The sequence below is a fragment of the Oncorhynchus tshawytscha genome, linkage group LG04 (assembly GCF_018296145.1).
Source record: "Oncorhynchus tshawytscha isolate Ot180627B linkage group LG04, Otsh_v2.0, whole genome shotgun sequence".
NCBI lineage: Eukaryota > Metazoa > Chordata > Actinopteri > Salmoniformes > Salmonidae > Oncorhynchus > Oncorhynchus tshawytscha.
The window spans coordinates 58,898,555-58,910,717 of NC_056432.1; the positions used below are offsets into that span (position 1 = coordinate 58,898,555).

At 42.8% G+C, this 12,163-nt stretch overlaps 1 protein-coding gene across 2 annotated transcripts in view; it reads left to right on the forward strand.

The window, feature by feature from the left end:
• Positions 1-11,269, forward strand: part of LOC112249091 (protein BEAN1-like) — a 49,158-nt gene extending 37,889 nt beyond the window's left edge. For both annotated transcript variants that reach the window (XM_024418737.2, XM_024418738.2), the window contains one exon: positions 10,053-11,269. In XM_024418737.2, coding sequence (XP_024274505.1) covers positions 10,053-10,452 — 400 coding nt within the window. In that variant the 3' untranslated portion in view covers positions 10,453-11,269. The remainder of the gene's footprint in view (positions 1-10,052) is intronic.
• The last annotated feature ends 894 nt before the right edge of the window (positions 11,270-12,163 follow it).

Sequence of the window (12,163 nt, forward strand, 5' to 3'; positions counted from 1 at the left end):
GGCTTAATCCTGGCAGTCCTCTAAACCTCCACAGGCTCAATCTGCAGGTCTAGACATCCTGCCAGCCTCCACCACATCATCTCCACTCTGATCCCTGGCTGACACTACACCTGCTTACTGACTACTGGGCTGTGATTACATCCTAAACTGCTCCTGATGATTTTACTATCTTGGAATGACCCCATGTATTTCAGAATGAAGATAGAAAACAAACCTGAGAGGAAATGCAACCTTTCTGTAACTATTGTAGATGGACAGACTACTCTGTGGGTTTGGTTTGAAGCCACCCACCTTTCCCTCCCCTCCCTCAGGTATAAAGATGAGATAAGATAATTAGGTGGGTGCTTACTTTTGTCCTATTTCACACATGTGAATTGGAAATACATTTGTTTCATATCACACTTAAACACCCTCGGAGAGTGGGGTCAGAGCACAGGTCAGTCATTATTGACCAGAACCCTTATTTTTTATTTTTTTATTTAACCAGGAAGGGCTCATTGAGATTTAAAATATATTTTTCAAGAGTGTCCTGGCCAAGATAGGCAGCACCAAGTCATTACAAAAATGACAAACAACATGAAAAACAAATCTAGTAAAAAGTAATCTAGTAAAAACCATAGAATTCACAAGAGTATAACAAAATCAAAAACAGCAAATTAAAAACATTGACAGGTCGGGGAATCAGTCTCAAGATCATTCATCAGTGATTTAAAAACACCAATCGGGACAAGTTCTTCCAGTTTAAAAGTATTTTGTAAGGCATTCCAATAAGATGGCGCAGAGTAAATAAAAGCCCTTTTACCAAATTCAGTTCGGACATTTGGAACAGTTAGCAGGATAAAGTCCAGCGAACGAAGAGAGTACCCACCACATTTCTGAACAATAAAAATGCCCAAATAAAAAGGTAGTAAACCCAAAATGGCTTTGTAAATAAAAGTATACCAGTGCCTGAGCCTACGAGTGACTAGAGAAGGCCAGCCAACCCTGGTATACAAAGTGCAGTGGTGCGTAAGGGTTTTGCAGTTTAAAATAAATTGCCATGGTAAAGGGTGTCAATAGGGTGTCATGATCTCAAACACTGCGGAATGCGGAAGCATTCATATATAAAATATCCCTATAGTCTAGTAAAGGCATAAATGTAGCTGATACTAGCCTCCTTCTGGCTTCAAAAGAAAAACAGGCCTTATTCCTAAAATAGAATCCCAATTTCAGCTTCAATTTTTGACCCTGAAACAATTAGGGTTAAGTGCCTTGCTCAAGGACACATAGATAGATTTTTTACCTTGTCGGCTACTGGCCAACACTCCTAAATGCTAGGCTACCTGCCACCCAGGACTCCAGGTGTGTGTGTGTGAGTGTGCGTGTGTGCGTGGTTTGTTTATCCGGCTCAATTCTGCCTGCTTGCCCTTCAAGGTTTGTTTCACAGAGTCACAATGTTATTTGCATTTATATGACAGTTCCATTAGTGTGGCGGCCCCTGTGTACAGCCCTGTAAGGGGCCTCTAAAGAGGGTGAAATTACCTCTCCCTCCAGAGGAGCCATCTGAAACATCAGGCCCTTTCCTGTTCAACAACAAATTATGAAAAATATGGAATATAACATGCCATAGACAGGGCTATTAATGTCACTGAATAGTGTGTAAGTCAGTTTGGCGTTATATCAATCTGCTCAATTTCTGTATAGATAGTAATGTCCTGCCTAATTTATTCACTGGCCTTTTCCATCAGATAAACCTGTAGGTTACATACAGTATGTAAATGTAGGCTAAAGCCCCATTTATAAATGGTTCTAACATTCGTCTTTTGTCCTGATCTTGTCCACATTCTGATTGTGCCCACATTTTTAGACAGGTGTAGAAGATTAAAAGATGGATTGTGATCAGGTCTTCCTGACCAACTCCGGAGATAGTCAGGCACGCATTGTGTCTCGATATCTTAGTGTAGACGGATCTGGACAGTGAAATCATTTAAATCACCATTATCCTGCCTTCTAAAATCATCAGTCAGGTGGCAACATTGACTGATGATATCAATGTGCCTTAAAATCAATAAATACATATATTTTTTTTTAAATAACATCTGTCAAATAATTTGCATACAGGGAGGGACCAAGAAATCTGGTCAGAATTTGGACACAGTGGATGGATAAGAAACATTTAAATACCATGTGTAGATGTATATCTGAAAATGTGGGCACAGTCAGAATGTGGACAAGATCAGGATGCATGTTAGCACCAGGTATAAACATATAAGATGATAAGACCAGACAGGATTACTAGCTTCTTATTGGCAAATTGTCAAGTAGTGCTTTCAAGCCTTTAGAGAGCTTGTGTTATTATTGATTTGGATGTTAGGCTCCACTGTCAGGTGGGTTTAGTGGTGGTGGTGGTGGTGGGCTTGATTGTTGATGCTGAACAAGCCACTCTGTCAATGCCTCTGCCTCTCATAGCCTCCATCCATCTCTGCTATGCTGTGGAGGGAGGGAGGGAAATCACTCCTCATATTAACAGAGGCATGATTCCTGTCTGAGGCCTAATGTGCTTTTATCACTCCCAAACTATGTCTTCTCAAGCTACGTATTCTTCATTGCTGTTCCAATTAACGTGGGAAACATCAACCACACCACAGGACTGTTTTCTTATGCCTGAATTTAGGCTAAGATGTGTCAAAGATTGAGGTAGATTTAGATCATGAAGAATATCCAGTGCAAAATAGAAATATCTAAATATGTTGGCTGAGGAACCAGTGCATTGGAGAGGATAAGAGAGAGAGTGTGTTTTGTAGTGTACATTGTGCATTGTGGGCATAGTCAGGGATAGGAGGCAGCGGAGTGGAGTGGATGGATGAAGGGACAGGCATGTGATGCTGGGCAGTGCTGCCATTGCCACAGATGGCTGAGGGAAACTACAGAGCTTACACCACCTAGATCAGCAGCTCACCTGTGGAGCCTGTGAAGGAACTTGCTTCCGCAGAGAGAGAACTGGGCACAACCCAGCACAAATACACACGCACACCACACTGTTCTATTATTTACATACAGTAACAGTCAAAGGTTTGGGCACACCTACTCATTCCAGGGTTTTTCTTTATTTTTACTATTTTCTATATTGTAGAAAAAAACAAAAAAAACAATGAAATAACACATGGAATCAAGTAGTAACCAATATTTTATATTTGAGATTCTTCAAAGTAGCCACCCGTTGCCTTGATGACAGCTTTGCACACTCTTGGCATTCTCTCAACCAGCTTCCTGAGGTAGTGACCTGGAATGCATTTCAATTAACAGGTGAGCCTTGTTAAAAGTTAATTTGTGGAATGTCTTAACATCTTAATATATTTGAGCCAATCAGTTGTGTTGGGTTGGTATACAGAAGATAGCCCTATTTGGTAAAAGACCAAGTCCATATTATGGCAAGAACAGCTAAAATAAGCAAAGAGAAATACAATCCATCATTACTGTAAGATATGAAGGTCAGTCAATACGGAAAATGGTCAAATTGCTACAAAGAAACCACTGCTAAAGGACCCCAATAAAAAGAAGAGACTTGCTTGGGCCAAGAAATACGAGCAATGGACCTAAGACCGGTGGAAATCTGTCATTTGGTCTGATGAGTCCAAATATGAGATTTTAGGTTCCAACCGCAGTCTTTGTGAGACGCAGTGTAGGTGAGCGGATGATCTCCACATGTGTGGTTCCCACCATGAAGCATGGAGGAGGAGGTGTGATGTTTCTGGGTGCTTTGCGGGTGACACTGTTAGTGATTTATTTAGTATTCAAGGCATACTTAACCAGCATGGCTTTTTCAACAGGACAATAACCAAAAACAAACATCCAGGCTGTGTAAGGGCTATTTGACCAAGAAGGAGAGTGATGGAGTGTTGCATCAGATGACCTGGCCTCCACAATCACCTGACCTCAACCCAATTGAGATGGTTTGGGATGAGTTGGACGGCAGAGTGAAGGAAAAGCAGCCAACAAGTGCTCAGCATATGTGGGAACCCCTTCAAGACTGTTGGAAAAGCATTCCAGGTGATGCTGGTTGAGAGAATGCCAAGAGTGTGCAAAGCTTTCATCAAGGCAAAGGGTGGCTACTTTGAAGAATCTCAAATATAAATCACTTTTTTGGTTACTACATGATTCCATGTGTTAATTCATAGTTTTGATGTCTTCACTATTATTCTACAATGTAGAAAATAGTAGAAATAAAGAAAACCCCTTGAATGAGTAGGTGTGTCCAAACTTTGGACTGGTACTGTATACACTGAGTGTATAAAACATTAAGAACACAGCTTCAATTCGTCAGAGCATAGATTCTACAAGGTGTCGAAAGCGTTCCACAGGGATGCTGGCGGATGTTGACTCTAATGCTTCCCACAGTTGTGTCAAGTTGGCTGGATGTCCTTTGGATGGTGGACCATTCTTGATTCACATGGGAAACTGTTGAGAGTGAAAATAGCAGCGTTGAAGTTCTTGGCACAAACCGGTGCACCTACTACCATACCCCGTTGAAAGGTTCTTAAATATTTTGTCTGGCCCATTCACCCTCTGAATGGCATGCATACACAATCCATGTCTCAATTGTCTCAAAGCTTTAAAATCCTTCTTTAACCTGTCTCCTCCCCTTCATCTACACTGATTGAAGTGGATTTAACAAGTGACATCAATAAGGGATGATAGACTGACCAGGTGAAAGCTATGTCATGGAAAGAGCAGGTGTTCTTAATGTTTTGTACACTGAGTGTATTCTAATTTAAACACACACGCATGCATTCACACACATGCAAAAACTCACACTAACATCTACAGGTAAATGCACAATAAGGTATGCACAGCACATTCATAACCACACACTGTTGCTCTTGCACGTAGTTCTACAGGCATGGGCCTCTGACAGAGCCAGGGAGCTGAAAGAGTGAGCTCCCTGTGCCAGCCCTGCAGTGCAGTGGACAGCCTGGGCCATATGCTCCAGTCAGTGCTGTCATCCCTCTAGAGCTATAGGCCGGAAGCCAGAGGTCCTCCTCTAGTGACCCACACCTCTCCTTGGGCTTTGGAGTACATTGTATACCTATAAAGATGTATACAGCCCTTTAAGTCCAACTTTTTGACAGCCTAACGCACCTGCATTCATGTATCATAGTTGTGAACGCCTCTCTAGGCGTTGGAATGTAACATTCTGTGTCATATGCGCCACATGTGTTTCTGGAGAAGTCCCATGGTTCTCCACACTCTAGTTTCATCCTATGACAAATTATGCTCAATTATACAACAGTGCTCAGGGAAATGAATGTGTATGCAAACATACCTTTACCTAATTTAGCAGAGAGACTTAAAGGAGCAATTAGGATTAAGTGCCTTGCTGAAGGGCACATCAACATATTTTCACCTAGTCAGCTCAGGGATTCAAACCAGTGACCTTTCGATTACTGGGCCAATGCTCATAACCGCTAGACTACCTACCACCCCATACAGCATGTAGATGATTGAAAACAGCAGTAGACTGCAGGCAGGATTGATTAGACAATCTAAACAGGGCTAGGCTGTAGCAGTGTTATATCTGATTTTGCTAGCTAACCATTAATTATTTTTAGGATGCAACACCTTGTCTTAGCATCCTAGGGGACTTATAGTTCCCATAAGGGGGGTGACTGCAACGTGCAAAGTATTCTCACCCGAGTCAGAGAGGGGATTCTCAGCTTGGTGTAACACTCACGAAACCCTGGCATGAAAACAGCTAGGCCCTCAGGTGTCCACAGCGCTACCATACCTGGCAAAGAAATTCTGGAGTGACTCTCGACAAACGTCTGTATCAGCGTGTTTATTTAGAGCGAAAAAGCCCTATTTTCAATGTTTATGTGGTGCTGGTAGTTTATTGCACCCTGAAGGGATTAATAACATTGCTGAGCTGTGTGATGAATATCAGACACACGTAAACAAACACACACATACACACACTTCTGCAAGCTGAGACTCTCACCCTCTTTCCTGGATCAGCATGATCATAATTTATTCATAAAAACGAGTAGGAAAAAACCCAGCTGAAAGTATCCAGGGCAACAGCTGATAACTTTACATTCCTTCTGACTAGAGCTGAATAACAATATGGGTTAGAAAAGTTAAGAGGTATGTGGGTATTATGTACAGTATTTAGTCGCAGCCTCATGTGGGGTCACCTGATTTGAAAATGGGGTTGCGAGATTAACTGGGGGAGGGGGGGAGCGCTTGGTTCATAGAACCACGGTTAAGTAAGTAACCTCCGGTAGCCGTTATATGCGGTTGTAATAAACAGAGCGGTTTCTGTTTTCTTCCTACAAATGTCGTTCTATCTTTAGAACGGTTTAAACTACAAAATATTATGACCCCACCCCATCACCTCTACGATGCCCACAAGCTACGCTGGTCTCAATTGGACAGAGTGGACAAGACCAGGCACTAAATCAGACAGGGGTGGGAAAAACAGTATCAATGATTGTTATTTTCTACACAGAAGATCAGACAACATTATTGCCTGATGATCTTCTGAACTTCTCAATACGTTTTTGATGTCACTTCAAACCATACTTCCTTCAGATTGAAATACTGTCATACTGATTTGTAATAGACTGTCATAGTCCTAATTAAAAAGGTAAACATTAGCTGTTGATTCCATCACTTTTTTTTACATCATGGTGTCGCGGCCCCAAAATGTTGGGGAACTCCTGATTTAGTGCTTTTGAAGGGCCCCAGTGCTCGACAGTGATTACTAGCTAAACAAATCCTTCTCTACCCACAACATCAGGATACTCCAAGTAGTCAGATGACCCCTGGTCAGTTTGTTCTGATACTGCCCAGCTGTCTGCACAGCTGTACCCAATGATGCATAAGAGTATGGAATACAAACTACTCAATAATAGAAAGTTACCAGAGAGCATTTGAACTAATAAGATAATGCAACATTTACTAATAAGAAGTAGGGCATCATCCTCCTCTTCAACTCTTAGAAGAAAGTATTTGAGATAATAAAGTAATTGAGAGATACTGTATGCATCACCACCGACTGCCATTTGTGTCTTCACCTCTCAATAGTAAGTTGGCGTTTCTGTGCCCACTGCTTTAACGTTGTTGTGTTATGCAGTCATTACATAACAGAGCATGTTACACATGCAGAACCAGGAGGAGGATGTTTTCTTGTTGCTTTGGTTACACAGTTACAAAGTATCTCAAATGCTCTCACCTTTTTTTTTTTTTTTTTTTACAAAGTCTCTCAGATCACTCTCACCTTTTTACTCAAAATCATTAGCCAGTCTCTTTCAATGTCTCGATCCAAGTAGAATAGGAAAAAAAGGTGAAACGTTTTAGAATAAAGTCAATGTGGTCCGTCAGGTTTCACTCTGGATTTGTACTGCTATATGGCAAATTAATGGCCCACTATAGTCTTGCATAGAAAATGGCCTTATGAACCATTTTTGTACTACAGCACCGGCTAATGGCAAGTCCTGTTTTTGTCTGTAACCCCGGATCATGTCAAATATTTCTGTCCTGCTGTGTTCTGGGGACATTAAGTCTGTCTGAATGAGCCGGAGCGCGGCCAGAGTCTAAAATAGCTCTGCACACAGGCAGACAGGCAGCACTCTGCAGCACAGTGATGGAGGGTGGAGGGAGCAGTGGCCAGGGAGTTTGAAATCAAGCAGTCATTACTGAGGTTCCTGGACAGCACCTGTTACTGTCCCACTGAGCACAGAGCACCAGCAGAGGAGAGGACCCGCTACCTGACTCTGTATGGGTTTCTATGAGGAGCAGATACCTGACTGTATGAGTCTCTATGAGGAGCAGATACATGACTGTATGTCTCTATGAGGAGCAGATACCTGACTGTATGAATGTTTTACTCACGTTGGCTACAGTGAAGGAGAGCCCGCAGGTCACCTGGTCAGTCTATGGTCAGTCTATGTCTGTGTTGGAAAGAGCTGTTATTCCTAATGTTTTGTACACTCAGTGTATATCTAATACACTTTATAGCTGGACTGATTTGAGGTCAATTGTGAATGTTCCTACTGTTCAGCTTAGCTAAACTTTTTACTGGAAGCCCTGTGTAGAGGAAGTAGAACTCTCATCCAGTCTATCATTAATAAAGATCTCATTTACTCCGGCTCCCAATACCTTCTCTCATCATTAAATCTCTGTGTATCACCCGGCCCAACCCGGAGGTGACAGGCTTAAGTAATCCACAGCCACAGTGCCATTTGCCTTGCTTCCCCACACCCGCTCTCTGAGAGGGTGATACTGTTTACAATTCCACCGATTGAATTATCCCGCTGTATTTTCTCTATTCCCAGATATCCCCTGGGGTCAGTGTCGGGTGGTGGTAGAGAGCGATTTAGCGGTTGGTTTACACATATGATGATGGGCCGTGGCAAACGTATCTCACATAATGTTATCCAAGCCAGTCGGCGTGACTGACAACATGTTCGCCTCTTTCTCTCTTTCTCTCTCACCGCTTATCAAATCAAATCAAATGTTATTTGTCACATGCGCCAAATACAACCGTTGTAGACATTACTGTGAAATGCTTACTTACAAGCCCTTTAACCAACAATGCTTTAAGAAGTTAAGGGGGAAAAAAGTGTTGAGTAAAAAATAGATGAATAAAAAATCTAAAATAAAAGTAACAAAGAATTAAACAACAGCAGTAAAATAACAATAGCGAGGCCATATACAGGGGGCACCGGTACACAGTCAATGTGCGGGAGCACCTGTGGGGTCGAGGTAATTGAGGTAATATGTACACGTAGGTAGAGTTAAAGTGACTATGCATAGATAATAAACAGAGAGTAGCAGCAGCGTAAAAGAGGGGTCTGGGTAGCCCTTTGATTAGCTGTTCAGAGTCTTATGGCTTAGGGGTAGAAGCAGCTAAGAAGCCATTTGGACCTAGACTTGGCACTCCGGTACCACTTGCCGTGCGGTAGCAGAGAGAACAGTCCATCACTAGGGTGTCTGGAGTCTTGGACAATTTTCTGGGCCTTCCTCTGACACCGCCTGCCATAGAGGTACTGGATGGCAGGAAGCTTGGCCCCAGTGATGTACTGGGCCATACGCACTACCCTCTGTAGTGGCTTGCAGTCGGAGGCTGAGCAGTTGCCATACCAGGCAGTGATGCAACCAGTCAGTATGCTCTCGATGGTGCAGCTGTAGAATCTTTTGAGGATCTGAGGACCCATGCCAAATCTTTTCAGTCTGCTGAGGGGGGAAAGGCTTTGTCGTCGCCTCTTCACGACTGTCTTAGTGTTTGGACCATGATAGTTTGTTGGTGATGTGGACACCAAGGAACTTGAAGCTCTCAACCTGCTCCTCTGCAGCCCCGTCAATGAGAATTTTCCTGTAGTCCACAATCATCACATTTGTCTTGATCACATTGAGGGAGAGGTTGCTGTCCAGGTATCACAGGGCCAGGTCTCTGACCTCCTCCCAATAGGCTGTCTCATCATTGTTGATGATCAGGCATATCACTGATGTGTCATCTGCAAACTTGATGATGCTGTTGGAGTCGTGCCTGGCCATGCAGTCATGAGTGAACAATGAGTACAGGAAGGGACTGAGCATGCACACCTGAGGTGACCCCGTGTTGAGGATCAGCGTGGCGGATGTGTTGTTATTCTCTTTGTGTTACAGGGCCTCTATAAAGCCCAGCAGCTCTAGTAGGGTGGTTGTATGTGCTAGACAGACTTCCAGTGCACTGTGGGATTGTGGGTTATGTGAGAGCTGAAACAATTGTCCATTGGCAGGCTATGCCATGGAAAGCACCAGACCAAGACTAGCAGCCGCCACACAGGAAAAGAGCTCACAATAGATGACAAGAGTCTCCTCTAACAGGCCTGTTTCACCATTCAGATTTATATTATGTTTAGTCTTCTTATGCTAAACATTTCATTTGTGTTCATGTTGCTAACTACAAACATAGAATCCAGGTCCATCAGCATAGGCTAAATTAACACTTGGCCTACCATTGTTTGAAGTCTGGAGATATCCTCTTTTAAAATGTTATACCTATTTACCTGATATACTCTTCTTTATTCCAGCTATGATGAATGTGTTGGACCAGGTGCGACACAGATATACGTCCCCACAGACGACCCCCCTCCGTATTCCCTCACGGACCCCTGTCAGCGGGGCCACCAGCAGGCCACCTACACCAGCCTGGAGATGGAGGAGCCGTCTGCTGGAGCTGGAGCCTCTTGGGTGTCCGCCAGCAGCGCCGCCGCCTCCCACTACCCAATCGGACTGCACGAGCTCAGGCAGCAGCCAATATCCTCCATCTCCCTGTCAGCGTTCCCCCTGGAGGAAGCGCCCCCGTACGAGGTGGTGGTGAGCAGGCAGAACCAGCCCATCCCTCTGATGCCCATGGACCTGCTCAAACACCCATCAGAAGACAGCCATAGTCCCCAGAGAGCCCGGGCTGTCGCACACAGGATCCTGTAGAGCTGACTGGGCTAGTCCTCTCCAATGCTCTTTGTGCAGACAGCCACACACACACACACACACACACACACACACACACACACACACACACACACACACACACACACCTCCCAGCCTAACTCTCTTCTGCTTCTTCCAGTGTCCCTTTGTGCATGACAGGCAGTATCAAAAGAGAATTACTTCCTGGACCGAAGCTGAAAGTTTGGGTTGAACCTAAACTCAGTCTGCGCCTTCCTCTCCTTCCCCTACCTCTTGGATAAGCTGTGTCCCCAAACTCTAAGATGTTACCCACACCACTCCTCACTCGATCTCCCTTTACTACTGGGGCACTGCCATGAAATCACAGGGCTACTACTGGTAAACTGGGGCTGGGGGAGTATTGTCTTTCTGTCCAGAGGGAATTCACTTCATACTGTAAATTGGTCTCAGGTTAGGAGGCATTCAAGCATTTAGGAAGCATTATCAAAGTCTGTTTTTAGCACAAAAAACACTAGAGGTAACCTGAAGTGGTTTCACATAGATATTTTGTATGTACTGTTGGATTTTGTTATGTTGTAATGGAATTGCTCTTGATAAAAAACACAATAGAAAGAATGACTAATTTCACATTCCATCACATATCCATATGGTTTTATTAATATTTTCTATATGAAAATAATATTTGATTTATATTTAGCTGACTTTAGGACTCCCACAGTCTGTAAAATGTCCAGTAATTTCAACTGATAAATATACCCCAGTGTTATACACTCTTAGAAAAAAAGGTGCTATCTAGAACCTAAATGGGTTTTTTTGGCTGTCCCCATAGGAGAACCATTTGAAGAACCCTTTTTGGTTCCATGTCGGACCCTTTCCACAGAGGGTTCTACCTGGATCCCAAAAGGGTTCTACCTAGAACCAAGAAGGATTTGCCTATGGGGACAGCCAAAGAAACCTTTTGGAACCCTTTTTTCTAAGAGTGTTGGTATTTTTTAAATAAATTATTTTTGTGGTATACGGTTTTATATGGTTTCTGGATATAAACACGTTTATATGAGCTGGAAATACTGTCTATTCTCCACAATTAGGTTTCCCCTCTGGGGGCTGAGGTCCATTTAGATCCCAACTGCTCTGTTTCAGTCTCCGAACGTGCACTGCCACACATTCCTCTTCTCTCTCTCACTACTCCTCTTTTTGTGAAGAGCATTTTTGGGAGTTCACAAGTGAAATTACTATGAACGTGACCCATTCGCCAGCTAATATCAAAGTACAATATAGCTTGTAGCAGAGATACAATGGTATTTGACAATTGGTGGGAAGGAAAAATTAGATTTGTGCACAGTTTACTGTGATGAGGGATTTACTATACTTTAGTACTGACATCTTTGATATTATAATAAATAATCAATTTGTTTTTTCAAAATATTATCCAGCCTAAACACATTGTATTTTTCAATATGCTGGAATATTTTTAATGCTTCCAAATTATTATTCAATATGTTGTTTTTGGTTGTGAGTATTCATTGTACAGATAAACTCTCTTCAGTTGAAATGTTTTTGCATGTCTGTCATCCATGTATAAATGGTATAGAAATGTCTATGCCTGCCAAGCACTACGTCTAAGACTGTTAGACTGCTTAACATTGTAGCCACAATAACTTGCAACTGATTAACACATCAAGAGCTTTCCTTTTCCAAATAGCTTGCTATTTTTCAAGGCTTGTGTTACTTT